This window comes from Nuphar pumila, chromosome 6, assembly GCF_984573655.1.
Source record: "Nuphar pumila chromosome 6, dmNupPumi1.hap1.1, whole genome shotgun sequence".
NCBI classification, from domain to species: Eukaryota; Viridiplantae; Streptophyta; class Magnoliopsida; order Nymphaeales; family Nymphaeaceae; genus Nuphar; species Nuphar pumila.
Window position 1 is genome coordinate 113061099 of NC_143254.1, and position 20474 is coordinate 113081572.

The 20474-nt window shown below is 34.4% G+C and overlaps 1 protein-coding gene across 1 annotated transcript; it reads right to left on the minus strand.

Moving 5' to 3' along the window:
• Nucleotides 1–793: 793 nt before the first annotated feature.
• LOC149835756 (uncharacterized) lies at nucleotides 794–12704 on the minus strand. Its single transcript, XM_090010649.1, has 6 exons — nucleotides 12604–12704; nucleotides 11051–11111; nucleotides 10781–10916; nucleotides 10253–10589; nucleotides 1590–1721; nucleotides 794–1480 (listed from the first exon to the last, which is right to left on the minus strand). The coding sequence occupies exons 1-6, from the start codon at nucleotides 12644–12646 to the stop codon at nucleotides 1032–1034; spliced, it is 1158 nt and encodes a 385-aa protein (XP_089866775.1). The 5' UTR covers nucleotides 12647–12704; the 3' UTR covers nucleotides 794–1031.
• Nucleotides 12705–20474: the final 7770 nt, after the last annotated feature.

Below are 20474 nucleotides of genomic sequence, written 5' to 3' on the forward strand. Positions count from 1 at the left end.
TTTTTTAAACAGATCCAAGATTGATAAGAGCATGATCAGGCTTTCTGCCAGGCCCAATGGGCTCAAGTGGCCGAACCCTGCAATGTCCACCCCTAGGCACCCATAGCACCATGGAGGTATGGACACATTACCGTCCAATGCACCTCTGACCTGAAATTCCCCCGAGCCAATTCGACTCAAACTTGCTATATGTTTATTGACTTCAGAGCTTGGCCCAGGGCACATGAGATCTATTTGACCAACCCGTTTACAGCTATACACCGAAATTTAGCTATTGCCATGGGCATTTGGCTCAATTTCTGAGATCTGGGACTTGCAGGCAGCAATCTCTCCTCAAAGACGACCCTCTAACTCCTGCAATCCCTCAAGCCAGGCCTGCAGATCTGCTATGGCTGCACCCAAGCTGAGAATGCCTCAGTCCCATCAGATTGTTGACCAAGCTGGCTAGGTCAAGTCATGCGGTTACTCAACCAAGCACCAGCCATCTAATTCAGAAAAAAAAGGCCTGCCACACACACACACAAACCTTGGAATATTGGGCCAAATCCAACCAGATATTCTTAAAGGTTGTCTTGGTCCCAGCGTAGGACATTATCATGGCATTGTCAGCCTAGATTACTCATTCTAACAAGGAATATGCCAGGCTGAGTTTAGGTTACCAGGCCCAAGTTCCAGCCAGATCCAGTACATCTCAGTGATCATCACGGTCAGGCCTGCTCTGATTATGTATGGACCAACCTCAGCTTCTACTGCCGCACTCAGATGAACCAACCTAACCAAGAACCAGCCATCCTTTCACATTAAATAAGATTAGTATGAAATATTGTAACATATTCTTGCTAGAGTAAGCATTAACTCATGAAATAGACAAGATACATACACTAGCCCCTGTGGCTGAAAAACAAACTTCCTTAAAGAACAAGATAGAAACATGAAAGATTTGGAAAAGGGAACACCAAATGGAAAAACAGTAAATAATTTGCAACAGAAAACTCTTGGCATATTCCAATATCTTACGCTCCATCCACTCATCAGTTACCATCATCATCGCTGCTGTCTGCAAACATGGCAGCCATTTTCATGGCAAGTTTTGTTGCCATCTCCTTCCTCTGAATGTCAGGCATCAGTCTCAAGTTCTCTCGCATGTGACTGATCTCGCACATCAACTGTTCCAGATCCTCATAACCCTGCTGTGTATCTTCATATTCTGGCTCAGCTACGCTTTGTCTTACACTTGGTGAAACAGCAGCTTCTTCCACAGCAGCAACCGATTCATCTGATACAAATGCCTGCTGTTCTCCTGGGCTACAAACATGTTCCTCAACAGAAACATTTCCATCAGCGGTTTCTTTCGAATCTCCAGCTCTACCAGGCTCACTGAGAGCAACCCATGTGTCATCTGTGTCGTCCCAGGGTTCAGCTGAACCCTTAGATATAATTTCATATTCGATTTCAATATCAGACTCTTCATCCAAAGATACTGTCAAAGAATATAATTATTATAAATCTATCAGTGGCATGACCAAAAATATGAGTGAAAATCAGTAAAGCATTGAAAAGAATGATATAGTCAATTTGCTAAGTAGCACCTTTCTCCAGAAAATGTGCATTCACATCTGGCATCTTATTTTCAGATTTCATAATCAATCCAGGCCACATATGAGCAGACAGGGCACTATAGATCCGATCTACACCTTGGAGATCTCCATCAACTGACAAACCTGTCTAAAAGGCAACAGTTCCACGTTTACATAGATACATCACAAAGCCCAGCACAATCAAAGCAAGTATAGTGCTTTTCTTCAATGGGAGGCCGTTTTGACAGAGGGCCTAAATTCCTCACACCATTTAATAGCAATGGATTAGCACCACCCCTAGTAATTCTGAGCCAAGGACCCTCGCACTAAACCAGCAAACGTACCACAATAATATGTTCCAGACCTGTTCAGCCCCTTACACAACATGACCCACAAAAAAGTACACATGTTCTCTTACATCATATGCAATATATATAGCATGAAACATAAACGTGTAGAATGGACCAATTTGATAATGAAATTATTTTCTTAATTATAATTCATAATTGGTAGAAATTTTACAGAGTGGAAGGAGACTGTATTATAATATAACAAAAAATCATTAAATATACATATACCAAATAAATGATGATAAATAATTCAATATTTATCTAAGTACATGATGCTTGATAGACTTGGAATTCTTGTTAGTGGAACATGAATCTTGAACTTCTTTTGCTAGTTAGCTATTCAAAATCTTACATGTACTAATACCTGGCAACCTACATCACGTGGATATGGGGATATGGCCATTTTTATGAAGTTTTCAATATGGCTGGGCACACGACAGGGCCAAAATACATTATCCATGTGACATAGCTGGCACCAGATGACCATGATCAGCTAAACATTTTTATGCAATTAGTTACTATTCTGGTTTGCATTTCTACATATAACATGGTTTGGTACTGCACACCTAAAATCCTACTGCTAAACACAAATAACTTACAAGTCGGCACAAGTTCTGTAGAACTTGCAGGTTAGGACCTATATCACATGGGTATGGGTACGGGTGCGGGTACAAAGGGTATGACACGGCAATTTTAAAAAATGAGGGTATGGGGACACAGATATATATATATATATATATATATATATATATATATATATATATATATATATATATATATATATATATATATATATATATATATATAGAGAGAGAGAGAGAGAGAGAGAGAGAGAAGGTTTGGGTTTGGATCATGTATGGATCTATATTAGGGTCCATATTAAAAAAAAAAACTGTAAACATAATTTTTGAAAAAAATCCTTTTTTTAGCTTAGTTGATCAGGTTTAGACTTGTCCAAACCTGGTTAACGAAACCAAGCATGTATTATAAAAGGGGAAGGGCGTGTCCCTTCCCTGCCTCTCTCTCTCACGGTTTGTTGCAACGAGAAGAAGAAGAGCAGGAGGTACTCTCTCTCTCTCTCTCTCTCTCTCTCTCTCTCTCTCTCTCTCTCTCTCTCTCTCTCTCTCGGTTTCTCACTCTCTCCCTCTTTCGGTTTCTCACCTCTCTCCTTCTCCTGATGCCGAGGATAAGAAGGGGGAGGGTTTCGACAGAAAAAAAAATTGGGTCTGGGTTGGACACAACCCAGGGCGTACCCGCACTGCGTCCGGTACTCGTACCCGTGTCGACACAACACGAGTACGGCGGCCAATTTGGGGGGATAAATAAGTTCAAGAATAAGAAAACCTCAAACTAATATTGAAGAGCAAGAAGTCAAGCTGGACGTGGGAAATGAAATTATGGAATTTTCTGTTGCTCCTTGATGTGTCTCACTGCTTGAGTCGTTTGCAACCCTTTTTCTCCTAGAAGAGCTACAAGCATGAAAGGTCACAACATTTGCTTAACTAATACCTAAACACAAAAGATCTTATACGAAGATATAAGTGCCACAACATTCATTTGGCAAATATTATAAAATTGCACATACTTGACAATCTCCCAGCAAAAGGGCACCATCTTATGAGCTAATGTGTACTTTGTCAAACACCTAACAGGACAACACAGCATATGTCTGAGTGTCCCCCTTTCTTTGGCACACTCCTCAACAAGCATGGTTGGGAGATGAAGAGAACACCTCTAGAGTCCCAAGTTGTAGAAACTTGCTTCGGAAGAGAAGTTCAACCTAACAGGAAGAACTGGTATCTTGTGTGAAGTATATGGAAAGAAAGAAAACATAGAATAATTAAGGATTTTCCTGAACATTTCCATTTGCCAGAAATGTTAATATGTGCACAATCTCAGGAACTGTAATCAAATGGTGGTCTTCCACAAAAGCACGAGAAACCCTCAAAGAGTGTCTATTGGAGACACCTCAAACACAACCTATAAAAGGGTATAAATGGAAGAACACAATAAAAATAATAATTCTTTATTTCTCACAAGAAATGCTTAAAAAGCATTGATCTACAATGGAGGGGGATCACCCCTATTTATATAAGAGGGAGAGGAGTGAAGGAGAGCGCTTTTAGAGCTCTCCTTGAGAGTCATTGGACCTAGTCCAACGGCTCTAAATATAGCCGCTGGACTAGGTCCAACGACTATATTCTAGTCAAGTCCTAGTTGGGACTTGACTAGATTATAGTATCTAGTTCTAAATGAACTAGATAACAAATAAAAATAAAAAGGGAAAGAAAAAGGAAATAAATATATAATAATAATATTATATTATATTATTATTATATATGTTACATTTTAACAGGAACATCCAAAAATGAACTAATGAAAATGCATTCTACAATATGTCTATCTTAATCTTCCTGTCAATGTGAACACTTCTTAAAACTGCATTAAAACTTAGATCATTACTGATTCTGAGATATAACTCCTATTTTGCCACACTAAGTCTAGCTATCTAGTATATTGTTATGGCCAAGGAACTGATTTGGATTGTACTTATATGGCCAAATTTATTCCAGGGGCCCATTTAGGTCCTACTAGAAGCATATTAATAATTTCAAAGTTTGGTTGCAGTGTGTAATGACTTTAGCTCGGGTTATAGGCTCTTTAGAAAATTATGGAAAAGGATAGTGGATTATAGCCCCAAACTTGATTCAATTTAGACCTCTAACAGATCATATTAGAAGAATCCCATTAATATTAGGATATTAGCTTGTTACATTTTATTTATATGATAAACTTTGCATGCATCCAACTCTCAGCTAAGAGATGACCTTGCTCGGAATTGTTATTGGACAACAGCTCTGTAGCAGACATGAAAGTGCAGTCCAGTACGATAAGGACGAATGCTAAAGTTTATTTATGACCAGATTCCCAGGTTTATTCCCTGGTGTTGGTTTGAGCTCCTTGGGCTGGTTGGTATGACTTTGAACCAGATTTAGTAAGAGAAATGTATTAACCTAGTAGATCATTGGCTTAGGCTGGTCTAGGTTTAGATTAGCCCTTACTCCATACACATTTGGGTTTAACTTAGGGGTTAGCTTTCCAAAAAACAGATTTTGGGACATTTCTTGGTGAACATGATCTGCAATAATATCTTAGATCGCTACTACAATGTGCCAGAATAAAGAAAGAACGGTAGGGATATGATAAGAAAGGAGGTGGAGAAGTTCACACAAACCTACAAATGGCTAATAGCAAACAACACTCCACGTCATTGGTTTCTAATTTTCAATGTTGCCATTATTCATATTATGATAATAATGAGCTTTGGTCATTGCAATTCTTTAGCAACTGTTTGATTAAATCATGCTTTAGTAATTAGGGACTCTGGTTTGATGTGTCAGTTCATTGACTCCTTGTTAATATATATATATATATATATATATATATATATATATATATATATATATATATATATATTCCTTAGTATATCTTGATGTAATTTAGTCTGCCCATCTGGGTCATTTTCATCATTCCATACAGGGGTATTTTGGTAATTTAGTCTGCCCATCAGGGGCGTTTTGATCATTTCATACATGGGTATTGTTGTCATTGCACCCATTATAGACGTTGGGGCATTTCCCAATGGTCAGCCTTTGTATTCTAATGCTTTTCTAAAAGCTATTCAATAAACAAATTTTTTTGTATGTGTGTTGTTTCTTTTGAGACTATTTAGCACTTTTGTGCTTGTGTTGGGCCATTGTGCATTATATTCTTTCTTGGTGATCATGTGTTCGTGATTGAATCATTCTCATTGGAGGCTCCCACACACTTCATTACATGGTATCAGAGCAAGGCATCTTGGTCTTGGTATCTTGTTTGTGTTTGTGCTTCAAAAGAAAGATTTGAATTGATGTACAGCTTGGGCTCGCGACTCTCGAATTTTGGTATGTATTTTCTTTGGATTCTCTACTTTAAATAGGTATATATTTAAAAATGTTTTTTTAAATATTGTGGCTATTTATTAAATATGTTAAAAATGAATATGTTTTCAAATTAATTAAAATTAGAATTTTTGAAAATTATTGCATGTTGATATATGTTTTTGTGTAAGCATGTTTACTTGAAATATATGTTTTGAATATGAATATGCATATTTTTTGAAAAATATCATCATGAAAATTATATTTTGCAAGAGTGCGGTTTCTTAAAAATCTTAAATATTATGCTTATCCAAGTTGTTTGCAAAATACTATTTTTTTATGTATTATCATAATGATCATTGGTGACTTTAAGCATGTGTCAAAGCATGATTTTTAGGTATATTATGTGAATTTCATGTCAAAAATGTGTTCCTTAAGAACTTTAGATTCTTGTATGGTGTATACCTTGAGTCATCATGATTTTAAATTCTTTGGTAATACCATGGATATTTTGTATGCTCTCATATCGACATGCTCATGTCCCATATTTTTACGATTATGTGGCTTCAATGGTTGACTTTAATTTTCATAGTTTTTGTATAGCATATATGGTTATAAGTTATTATCTTATTGCTTTGAGTATTCATGATTGGTGGTAATTATATATGCTCTTGGTCTTGGATTTATATATGGTTCTTTGAGAATCTCTATATGTGGTTTTTCCTTGATATTACATGTCATTGTTGTCCCATAGTAGACTTGTTATTTAAATTGAGTTATTTTTCTATATAGTTTTCTTATATTGGTCATAATCATTCACCATTGTTATTGATATAATCTTGATTGACTTTGCTTGCAGAAGACATTAATAATTGATATCTTGTTTTGCACATGATTTATCTATTTATATTGGGTTTGATTGAGAACTTTGTTTTTTCAAATCGATTCTTATGCGTGAACTCTCTTATTTAGAAATTAGTTTTCATGTGCTTATATTGCCTTCTTATGGCATTTGTTTTGTCCATCACGGAATTTTATATGATGCATCATTTCTTTTTTTGGCCTTGTTCGGTCGGAGTTAGCTGTTGAGGTGAGTTATGTGTGCACCTCAAGTCATCTTATCAGTCAGAATTATCAAGCTTATAAGTGTCATGTTCATACTTGGCTTATGAGTGTCGTCTTGACACTTATTTTGGGTCTAATTGATAGTTGATTGGCCTCTGAATCCATGTTGCTTTTGTTGAACCAGAGATGTTTGTTGGGGTGAGTTGTGTGCACCTCAGTTTTCATCGGTTTAGATTGTTGGCTTATAGTTTGGTTCTAACTGATGGTTGTTTGATATCTGGTTCTATGAGTGTGTTGTATCACTCATTTGCATATTTGGCTATTGTTATTATGATGGATGCTTATAATTATGTTTATATGTGATGGCTATCTATTTTTAAAACCATGGGGTTTCGAAAGTTTGTAAAATTTAATATCCCTGCCTTGATTTGTAAATCATTTTTTATGACATTAGTTTAATTCATAGTCACCTATATCGTTAAAGGTAATTTCTCGGAGAGATTTTCAAAAGTTAAAAAATCTCAAGAATATCTCAAAAAAATCTCGGGAGTTTAAAAAAAATCAAAAATAGATAAATAATAACAAAATAGATAAGAAAATAATAGGTTTTGCATTATTTTTCTTTCAAAAATATAAAGAAACATGTTTTAAAGGTTTTAAAACATAGAAGAAACAAAAAAATAGGAAATGCAAACTTAAAATATAAAAAAAAAATCTAAAAAAATATCATAATATTATCGCGATATTTTGTTTCTGGCGATATTTTGAAAATATTGTGATATATTCCCGATATTATCGGCTACCTTGAAATAGTAGATAATATCACGATATTTTCAAAATATCAGTGATATCGATGACAGTGGTTTGATTCCATTACAAGCTCTCTTTACCTCGTTGATTTCTCCACTTATATCTCTTATTTGAGTGTTATTTTTTGTTAGATAAGAGATTTTTGTTTATCAGTTTTACAACCATAGTTGTGGTGAGTTATGTGCACCCATTGTAACTGACGTTATTGTTTACAATCATTTGTGATGTGTATGTGCACCTCTTATGGTTGTAGTTGGTTTGTATTGTTAGATAGTCGATATTGCTGGTGCACGGTCACTAGTACGGTTATTTCTGACATTTGTGTTTGATCTCTTGTCCTATGCGCTGATACACTTGAATTGTGAGGTTTTTGGGGTTGGAGGTCAAAGAGGTGATTGCTTGTGGTGAGCAAATTGGTATTGAGATTTACAAATATGATTCTTTTTGTTACGTGGGATTTTTTAAAATTTCTCTCCATAAAATTTCTAAACTTTTACTACTCGCTTGTCGTTGTATGGGAAATGTCTATTCATTGAAATATTTTCTTGCATGTTATTTTGTATGAAAAATCGTTGTTCTTTGAAAACAATTTTCATACATTATGTGCATTAGATATGCTTTAATTGCATGTCGGATATGTATGTGTCTCATATTAGTCATCTTGTACACATTGGTGTGTGCATGAATTTAGTTAACTCGTCTTTTGTGAATGGACTCCATTGTGAGTTTTTTTATTGTCCATTTGTGTATCCATTTGGTGGACTTTGGTGGTGATATTTGAATATCACCATTTCATTACATGGTATTTGAATATTTTATTATTGGGATTTTGAATTTCCTCATTGTAATTATGTTTATCTGTGATATTAAACCTTCTTGTATGTGGAATTCTGAATTTCCTCATTGTTTTCGTTGGGCATTTGTATGAAATGGCTACTTTTTTAAAAAACCTTTTTCATGAATATTTTATTTTCTCCTTATGTGGATTTAACTCCTTGGTGAGTTGTCTTATAATTGCTTTCTTTTGATCTTGCTCGTAATATTTAAAGGTTCATATTTATGTGTTAAATATGACTACATGTAAAATATATATGTGTTGATTATCTTAAATGCATGAAGTTAACTCCCCTTTGTTGTTGGCTGTTTTCACATCTTATGCATGATTGTGGAGTTTGCTTAGTATGTTTTACTTTCTCATTTTGAAGTATTGGGATATTATGCATGCATGATTATTTAATAACATGTACTTTTGTGCTCAAATTCTTCGATCAATATCTACGAAATATGTGTTGATTTTGTGATTACATTCTTCTAAATTAGATTCCTTTGAAGTATGATCATTTTATATATGTTTTTTATTTTTTCAAAATTAAGCATTTTTTATCATGTTTAAAATTTTGTGCTTAAAATTTTTGTCTTAACACTCATCTTTTTTTTATATTATATATATATATATATTGTATTTTTGGTATGTTTGGTCATCCTCTCTCCATAATATATAACTAATATAGTTAATTTTGAAATCTTATTTTATGTTTTATGATATATATATATATATATATATATATATATATATATATATATATATATATATATATATATAGGTTCCCAAGTATTGATGATATTGAAGATCCTAAAGACCCTTTGTATAATAGAGCATATGATTGAAGATCAATAGCACCCTTTAAGAAAACAAATGATGAAAGAACTTGGAGTCAATGAAGACTTTTTATGTAATGGGTTCTTTCTTTTGTAATTGCAAACTTACGGTGAGTCACTGTAAGTTTGAGGGGGAGTGTTAAATATATATATATATATATATATATATATATATATATATATATATATTAACACTCCCCCTCAAATTGTATTCTAATGCTTTTCTAAAAGCTATTCAATGTGTGTTCTTGTCTCTTTTGAGATTATTTAGCACTTTTCTGCTTGTGTTGGGCCATTGTGCATTATATTCTTTCTTGGTGATAGTGTGTTCGTGATTGAATCATTCTCATTGGAGGCTCCCACACACTTCATTACACTCCTAAGCAAACAAACATAGGAAGGTACCAAGTGGATTAAGTTGCATTAAATGTAGTCATGTCAGCTACAACTATCAGAATCCAACAAACAAGTTAAGCTTGTCATAAACATTTCTTATAAATGCAGATAATGTTAAAAGCCAAGATGAAATAAAATTTACATGAGAATCTGTAGGCATTCATCAAGGCTTTCTGAAGAAATTTCTTATTATTCTATGCCCTGATGAACCCTTTTGGATAAAATGTTTTTTTCTGATACATGTTTCATAATGTATCAGCTTTAAACTTCTATATGAATATAACTAAACAAATTCTTGAGACAAGATGTCATTTTTCAAAGGCAACAAATAGGACAAAATGATTGGACTTAATTTTGATGTAACCAGGATCCAATTTGTTTTACAATCCTAGAATGCACTAGCAAATAAAAGGCTGATACCGCAAAGCGCATGGTTAGTTACTTAAACTACTGTATAAGTGAGCATAAAACTTACATTTGTCAAAATCAGCGTTTGCTGCACAGGCTTCAACATATTCAATGTTATGTTCTTCACACCAATCCATACACAATTTTCTGATTTCAGATGAAGGCACCTCTTCTTCACCACTACCAAGCAAGCTACAGCCTTCATTGTCAAGGATTCCAAAATCTAGGAATTCTGGATGGGGGTCACTGGAGCACTCCCCGTGCTTCTGCAAGCGCCTTCTGTACTCAGTGTGAGCAAAGTGGCCTGGGACAAGGTCTGCTTTGTTACCAACACATAACAGTATTTCAAAGCCTTGGAGATCATTAACAGAAGCCCAATCTTGGATAGCTACAAAAGATGACATCTGCACAACATGATAATTGTATTAAAGACAGCAGACACCAGCTTCATCCACTATCAAAACATAAAATCTTTTTGAAAATAAATAATGATATTACAAAAGGTGCTAACGCTACTCAAAAAGAAAATCTTGATATTACAAAAGATGCTAACGCTACTCAAAAAGAAAATCTTGATATTACAAAAGATGCTAACATTACTCAAGTCGAATACCATCACCAGTGCTGATGGCTGCTGGCAGGTTGGCCTTGAACTCACAGGAAATCTATCACCAGCATGTTCAATCCATATGGAAAGATCAGCTGTGTAATATTTTGTATCAATAGACCACCTGTTCTATTAACCAAGGAGAACTATTTTAGTATCGTATGATAAAGATTACAATTGGAAACCAAACCATTAGTTGCAATGGGGTATGCAATATAATAACTCAACTAACAAGCAGCAGTAAGAAAGTATACACACCCATAGCAAGAGAATTCAGATGTTATGTTGTCCATATCTGAAAAGTCTTCTGAAAGCAATCCTGCAACCAAGTGGGGCAAATATTTTCATAAAGAGATGTTTAGATTCTGACACTCCATGCATGCGTGCAGGTAGCATGAGATGAATCATGTTACACAATAACACTCACTCCATTTCTGTTTTCTACTTAATTTGAAGATGCACGGCACAAGAAGAACAATCCATTAGAAAAGAAGCATGTTGTCTTAAAATCAAATCATGTGACTGCAAGGATTTAGAATCCCAGATAAGCACATAAATTAAACATGAAACACAGGAAAAAGTTGGGGTTTGGGGTGGAAGCAACTACTTCAAACATCAACTTGTGCAACTGTAAATCAGCCTTCAGCAAAAACATCAATTTCTTCATATCACCCATGGATGGCATCATGGGAGTTTTTCATGCCCAAGATGCCATTTTCTAGATGCAATTCTCTAATGACTTGCAAAAATAAATCATAACTTCTTAAACAAGAGTGAAGTGAACAACAAATCATCAAAGATACCGTCTCTAGTTTGTGCTTTGCTAGATAAAATTCTGTGAGAATAACTAACCAAAAGCTTCTATAATACAAGATGGAAACCAACAATCTTAACTTCCAGGCCTAACTACACTTGAACGAAGTACAAGCAAACCTATAGTATTTAGTGGTGCAAAACTAAAAATGCTAGATTAAGAAATTTAGAGAATTCTGTTATGGAATAGATATGTTCCGAAGGAAGTGCCTCCAAGTACAACCTGAAACTCTCATTTTCCCCAGCAGATCACAGTTAACACAGATCCATCATTAAAATATATGAACGAAAATTTATGCACCTATACGCTACGATATTAGCAGTTCCAGCAGCTCACTAAAATCCCCGTAATCCAGCTTATTCATCTATCAAACATTCCCATCCAAGTATCCTCCAATTGCATCAATCCCCACATACCAAGTTATTTTTTACTATGAGAAAGCCAACCTTCTGGCCACTTCAAATCAGTTGAGATACCATTGATTAACCTTTACTAGATTCAGCAATCAACGCCGGTAACATCTTGATGCCCATCAATCATAGCCAACGCAAAAGCAATTCTACAAACCAGCTAATTCTTTATAACAATCTGATCCCAAGAACAGACACACCATCTTGCAGCAAATATCCCTAACAGTTCACAATCCAGAAAAATACCCATCAATCAAAGCCAAAGTGGAGCATTTTTCACATTGGAGGTAATTAGTTATCTAATAATCTAATCCCATGAACCACGTTTACCATCCAACCAAAAATCTCAACTTTCAACAATGGTCAGTAGAGTGGATATAATTAGAGAATTAAACCCTAGAGAAACCCAATTGCGTCAAAGAAACATACGCACAGATTGCCCCAGAAATGGTGTTAACGAATAGCAAAAAGCAGGAACTGAACAATCAAAGATCAAGAACCTAAATGAAGCATGTATAACGAGAAACAAGAGTGGGGACAGAAAGCCGCTGGATTCATCGGGGGGGGGGGAAGAAAAGATGGATTACTAGAGAGAATGGTGCGTTTCCCGGCATTGGAAGAGCCAACCATTAGAATTGCCGGCCGTTTCTCGAGTGGGGTCTGAGTTCTCTCTGAAATCTCCCTACCCATCTCTCTCTCTCTCTCTCAGAAGAAGAAGAAGAAGAAATCATGAAACTCATGAACCAGCCAAACGCTAAAATAAAATTAAAGCCTCGTGCTGCGGGCTGGTAAAGGAGCCGGACGAGCCCAGTGTGCCATGTTCAGCTTGGCTTGGCTTTGTCAATACAAGCTCGAGCCTGAGCTTGACTTGTCACCAGCTCGAGCTGATTCATTGCTTGAGCCGGCTCATTTGAAAATTTAAATTAAATAAATAAATAGAGGCAAAAAAAACTTATAAATAAATTACATTTTTTATTCAAAAAATTATATGTTGCGGTTTTGTCTCAAAACTACGTGGGTTTGCTATTAAGTTTAGCCACTTATTTCCATGTCTTTTTTAAGTTAAGAAACGGAGCTTCAATTGTTTTTTTTTTGTTAGTCCCACATTAAATTTTGGATTTGAGTTTGTATTTAGGTTTATGTTTATGTTCGGTTTAGCCTCACCCCACTCGGACCACTCTTTTTTTTTAGTGCTTAAGACGATTTTATCCCCCATCACTTTGATCTGCCCATTTAATGGCCTTTGACTATTCATTTTTGTCATAAACCCAGACAACCCAATCGTTGGAGCTGCATTTGACCTTGACCTGAACGTGTCTAGTGTCCTTTCGCATGGCACTTTTAAGGTCAAACGTTCAGTAGTCACCCCTATTGATTCTTACCTTTTGACTTATGACTTGATTTTTTAACGTTCTTGTCATCAATAGAGTTGTTTTGGATCATCCTAGTTGTGTCCTTCTAATTCAATGACCACGCCTAACCCCTTAGTTGTTATTGACTAGCTGTTTTAGCCACTTAGGTGCATTTTAGCCGCTTAGATTCTGGGCTGTATAGCCACTGGGCCTATATATACCCAAGCCTCCCGTCTCATTTTTATCACCTTAATTTATCTCCTCTCTCTCTCTCTCTCTCTCTCTCTAGGCTTTAACCTAGCCAAGTCATATGGTTTTTCATGGTTCAAGTCAAGAAGTTATTCAAAGTGATATGTGTCAAGTTTTTTGGTTTCACTTTAAATAAAAGGAGTCTACAAGTTTTACAAGGAGTTTATTAGTGTTGTTGAATATAACAAGGAGTCTAGGATACCTTCCAGGGAGGCACAACCTCCCACTAACTTACCACGAAGTTGGATTCGCGGAAATTAGTGATTTATATCAGACTCCACACTCCCCAATATTCACTTAGTGTAGGGCATAGGCCAACCTTTGCAAGTAAGTGAAAGTTTGATTGTATCATAGGAGTGAAGTTGCATAATAATTCACTACACCAAATACTTGATCTTAAGTGGGGTAACAACTATCGCTGCCTCTGAACCTACCTGGTTCAAGCCCGGTTGTCATACCCACTCAATTTTTTAATAATTATAAAGTGATAATTTGCAATATGACAACTACATCGAAGGTGAAAGTGAATGGTCTTAGGTATAGTTTTTAATTTTACATTTCTTTCGATACATCTACCTGGAGGCTTTAACACATGCATAGTGCGTTGAATGACTGTATGCCTAATCTACCTATTAAAATCATTGAGAATATGTTAACACTTTTGAAACTACTATAATATTTATTGAAAGTATGATTATTTTTATGCTTAAAAGATAGAAAATGACTAGACACATGTTCTTTTATTTGGACCCATTAGAGGATCCAAATTGTGTTGTTTAGATCCTACTTTGAATATGGATCTATGTTTAAATTGGATTTTGGATCCATTTGATATTTAAGTTTATCCAATTTTATATTCTAAATAGGTATATAAATTGGTGCATTATAATATTTTGTAGCTTTTATCAGATATTGTATTGTGTCTATCTCATATTTGCCCTAATTCTTATGTTTTTGGATCTAGACTCATGACTATTGGACATATCTATCATATCCTATTGTGTTTAAGATCTTTAAAGTGTCGTGTATGTTTTTATGTAATATACTTATTTGAAAATGAATTGAACCTTATCATGACCTATTTTGATCATGACACATTATTGTAGTCTTTGGATCCAATTTTGATTTATATTTTTGTGACTTGGATATCAAGTACAATATTATATTTAAACTAGTGTTTTAGGCTGGATATGCATATTTTTATGTCTGTCCAATTTAACTTGGTCTAATGTGTTAATTGTGTATCTTATTTAATGAGCAACACTCTCTTTAGATTAAACTAGTAGTGTAATCTCTTTTGAATAAAGATAATAGATCCATATCCAACTAAAAAGGTTTTTACTTGGTATATCTAGAATCTTTTGACTTGCATACATAACAAAATTATGCCTAAATGTTTTTCTAGAATGGTCATTGATATGTATTGGATCTAGAAAGACCTCTTGTATGATAATATATGAATTTTTGAACAAGATATTTGCATGAACTTTAGATTTATTAATCTAAGTCAATGATGTTTATCATCTCTTTCACGAGGGTATGAATCTTAATGAGTCCTCTAAATAATTGTAACCGAAATTGAAATGGAATGTTTTATTTTAGTAGAGCTTATTTCTTGCAATCATGAAAGAAGCTCAATTTTGAAAATGATGATATATATAATAATAAATTTGTTTGAGAGTAACCCAAGATTCAAACCTAGTTTTAAAATCATGTATGAGCAAAATTGTTTGTCAAAGAAAACAAAGACTTATTGTTATGGTTAATAGGTTGCCGGTTGAGAATAGTCTCATTATGATTTAATGGTTTCATGGCAAGTATACTTGATGACAATATTGTTTATTGATTCAGATAAATGGTGATACATGGATTGTGGATCTATGATCCATTAATGTGTGAAATTGTGGGGTAGACAAGTAGTCTACAAGAGAGACCATTATGAAATCAATTTATATAGTAAAGGAAGCGATGAACATTGTTTCACCTTTAGGGAATGTCTTACCCTTAAGATGTGCATCATGTACCCACTTAGACGAATATGTCAGCCCACCTATGATAGTTTTATCTTATTGAAGAACTATGAGTTTGGAGACAAGCTTTTACTTGCTAATAGTTAATCAATCTAATTAAATCTAGCCAATAAAACTAATGTTACCTATTAATATGTTTGATTTTTTTGAATCATGACATTGCCAATTTAAATATGCTATTTTTCAAGTCATGAGACTTCTTGAATTTCTCTTAAACACGTGAAATTATACACCCTAGCTTTGGATCCTTAAAGTTCAATCATGAAAATAGTTGATGCTAAAAGTTTGTGATATTATTTCAATTGAGATATGATCCAAGTTGAAACTTTATCATGGTACGCATAAATTGAGTTACTCTATGTCAAGAAAATGGATAGATGTTTGAGATAAGTTTAGCTATTTGGCCAAATTTTGATTTGCTTTGGATATGCTAAATAATAATTTTATGAAACCTAATTATAGGAGCCAAATTAAATTTAGATTTATGTTGAGTTGGATCTATAATTTGTTGAGATTAAATACAAATTTTGTTTATCAGTGTGGTAGATAAAAATTTGTTCAAAATAATTTTCATAATATGGTAATGTTTTCAAAATTGCAAAAACTCATGGGGGAAACCACTATTTTTTTTTCAAATTCGTAATGTTTAAATTTTTATTTAAATTATGTATTTTATGATAGAATTAATGATTAAATCAACTGGTTGTGATATCCAAGGCAAGAAAATTTTTTAACCATGAAGAAATTTTTTTGATAGAGATCCACTATTTTTATAGTTATTGTTGGATTCTATTATGAGTCAATTTTGTAAGAGTATTTAACTTAATGAAGTCGTTATGACCTTAGCATAATTTAAAAAAAAAATCAATTTTGAGATGATTATGAAAGGTGAGAAATTGGTTGACTTAAAATCTCAATACATTAAGAAGTTTTTGAGAAAATGCGTGATCCTCTCACCTTAAACTTTTGTAAGATCTTAGTACTATCTCATTAAATAAATATATTCCAACTAGAGCATAGCATTGTTATAATCATTTATTTGTATGTGGATAATATGTTAATAGTGTAGAATGCATAAATAATACCAAAGACATGAATTTAGTTGATGTTATACTTAGTATTAATCTTACTGTATTGAGAGAAATATCATGAATGAAAGTTTGTTACAACTTTGTTTGACTTTAGTGTTAAAATTGTTTATTAACACTAGAAGTATATCTAAACTAGAGTATGCAAGTGTCATTAGTAGTCTCATATATGCTTAAATGGAACTAAACCAGACATAGCCTTTGCATGAGTAAATTAAGCCGATACACTAATAATGCAGAACAAGAGCATTGAATGCTATCTATTGAGTCTTGAAGTACTTGAGAGGAACTAAACTATGAGATATTTTATAAAATAGAATTCACTGAAGACAATGATGCAAACTGGAATTCTAATTTCAATGAATAATTATTCATAAATAGATGAATATTTAACCTTAGATTTGGAGTAGTTGCATGGAGATTGAAGAAGCAAATTGAGAAAACTTATTTAATAATGAAAGCATAGTTGTTAGCACTAGCTTTGGCAAGTATGAAAGTTGAATGGTTGAATAATCTCCTGATAGAAATATCATTAGGAGATAAATCGATACCCTCGGTAGCTATGCAACTATTTATAAAGTGAGAAGCAATATGTATGAGAAAATCTAGAGTTGAAAAGTCTAAAGCACAGGTTATGTGAGTAGTTTACTCAAACAAAGAGTAATCTCAATTTAATGTTTGAATTTTTGCCAAAACCTCAAGGGTCCATTGGCAAAAGGAATTTATCAAGAAATTGACTATAAAAAAAAGGATATTGCATAAGGTTTCCGATGCCCTACTTGCCTCTTCATCCTAAAGGCACCACAAAAAAGGATTCATGGAGTAATTTATCAATCCTCCAACTACAATAGCTAACTTATTCTTAATAAAGCTAAACCATCTAACAGTAGGAATCCATCTGCTACATTTTTTTAGTTTGACAATAGTGTCAATCTGAAAAGAAAAGGATAGTTTGAGGAAGATTGAATAGCATCATGAAAACAGTGGCCAAATCATAGTTACTAGAACAAGAATTGGGTGCAAGAAGCGAGCAGCAAAAGGCAAGAAGTTGAAAAAGGATATGGATTTGCTACTGTCTATTATATGTACAATCTAGTTGAAAAATCATAGGTGCAAGTTCTATCCACTCATTTTGACCTTATAGATGTGTTCAACATGGTTTTATTGCTATGAATTGCACTTAATTAGTTTTTATGTAAAAATGTGATTTTTTAAGTCATGAAATTTTGACACATTGTAGACCCTTAATTTTTGAAGCCCTTGGAAAACCAACTTACATGTTGCAAAAACACAGACTGCACTCACTGTTTTCATGATATGCACAGATACTTCTATGAAATAGTTTTGTTACTTCCTTTTCCTGTAGCATATTGTCCAAATTATATTATAAATGTCTTAACCCAAATCAACATAAAGATTAGGGAAAACAAGGAAAATCAAGAATTCCGATCATAAGTATCACATATATCCCTCAATATGCCTAAATGAATAACATCTGGTGAAAAAAATAACCATCTAATAATCAACGATGTTTAGTTCCTCATAACGAAAACAAGGGCACCAACTAACAAAAATCTTTTGCCTGCCATTTTGATGGACTAGCAGCCTTCTCAGATTTGATCAATGGCATTGAGAAGTTCGTCAACCTCATGGTTCAAGACAGAAAGCCTCTGGTTATGACCTGCAACACGGTTGGCAATATCCCGCCCACTGGACTTCTTTTCATAGCCATCCACAACTGTGGAATGCTTCATCAAAAGCCTCTCCTGCTTCTCTTTCTCTTTTGCAACCAGCTCCTCCACCTGCAAATACACATTGTAAACCGGGTATATAATAGAAGTTTCAAAGACCTAATATAAGACCTCTCAAGGAGCTTGCAATTGAATTGTAAAGCAAATGCCACAAGTAACCATGCAAAGTCACAACTATTTGGTCGATTTAGCTTCAGGATAAAATGTAGCGCCTCATGTTCATAGTTGTCTTGGACTACTAAAAGGCTCACATAAGTAATGCACATAACCATGCATCCATACATGCATCACCATGTGCAAGTAGCAGTCTACATTTTATTCGTTATTTTATCAACCAAGCATATTTAGGACAAATATAGAAGCAAGGTAGCTAGATCCATGGTGGGTATTCAAAACAAACATGTTTAAGAAACTAAAAAGTTAATTAAAAATGTATAAACATGTTATCATATAGAAAAGATAGATCACTGATCTTAAGGCACTGTAATATGATCATCACTATCATGATCAACGATGTCATGAGATTGTATGGTATCAAATCCCAATAACAGAAAGCAAACTGATTATCTAGAACAGATCCTGTAGCTTAAATCTGCTCCAGCATCTTATTACGGACCTATTTATGCATATCCCAATAACAGAAAACAAACTGATTATATATGTCTATCAAAGCTATAATTATGCATTATGTTCTATTTGTTTTGATTTACATGTTCTCGTTATCTAATTTTTGTTGGGTTTAATAATTTTATTTTTATGTGTTTGGTACTTAAAATGATAACAAAAGATCCAGCTTGGGCTCCCTTCACTGATGATTTGGGTTTAATCGAAGCTCTTGATTAAAGAATTTATTTATTTATATTTTATTTTATATTTACTTACTTTTTTTCTTTTGCACTACTAGTGGTTATGATACTTGCGCTTCAACGCCTCAATACCTACGCCTCGCTTCAACGCTTCTAACAACCTTGCAGATGTATACTCGTGGTCAACTGACTAAACTGATATGGATTAAGCAGTGAGTGCGTAGGGCGGCTTTGACCCAATGCCTAGCAGTAGCCTACAAACTTCATACACAAGAATACCTAAATGCCATGTTTTTCAATGCTAGCAGTTGTGTTCTTTGTAATCAAGTGTAGTGTTATCAGTATCCTATTGTATTGTACGACACAATATGGAATATTGTAGTATCGCTAGCCCATGCGATACAAGATACTCCCTTGAATCAGAAAATGCAGTGTATCGGTCAGTATTGCACAATATTGAAAGATATGGCTATTTTATCATAATTTTTTGTTGAATTTTATAGGTAATTTATTTTGGATCCTTTTTCACTTTTAGTGACAACTTTTTACATAAATAAGGCCTTAGTAGAGACCTGTTCACTTATTTTCAATGATGTTTGTATCGTAGAGATGCAAGAGATCGATACGATATTACCCATATCTCGATACGAGTGTATATCATAGGTGTATTGCATGTGTCGTACGATACAATAGTATTGTATTGTATCATATGATACGGTGACTATGAACTTAAAATGGCCAAAACCCTGCTTTTATGTTTTTGGGTTTTAAAGAGTTTTTGAAGGCCAAAACCTGCATTCGTATAGAACATATTGGAGAGCTTCTCATGCACCCTAGGAGTCGTGAGATCGTTTTGGGAGCCAATCTTTACGCCAGAGAGAGGGTTTTCATGATTTTGTCATGGAAGAGTGCATTTCCACCATTTTTTACCAGAGTTACCGGAAGCGCCTAGGTAAAAGGGGAAGCGCGCTTCCCCGAAGTGCACTTCGGAAGCGCGAAACGTCGCACTTCCAAAGCGTGAGGGGAAGCGTCCCCCTTTTTTGGGAAGTGTGCTTCTCCCACGCTTCCCCCACGTTTTCCCCTCGCTTCCCCATTTTTTTCATTTTTTTCGCTTCCCCCTCGCTTCCGGTTCGCTTCCTAGGTCGCTTCTGGTTCGCTTCTTAGGTCGCTTCCGAGACGGTT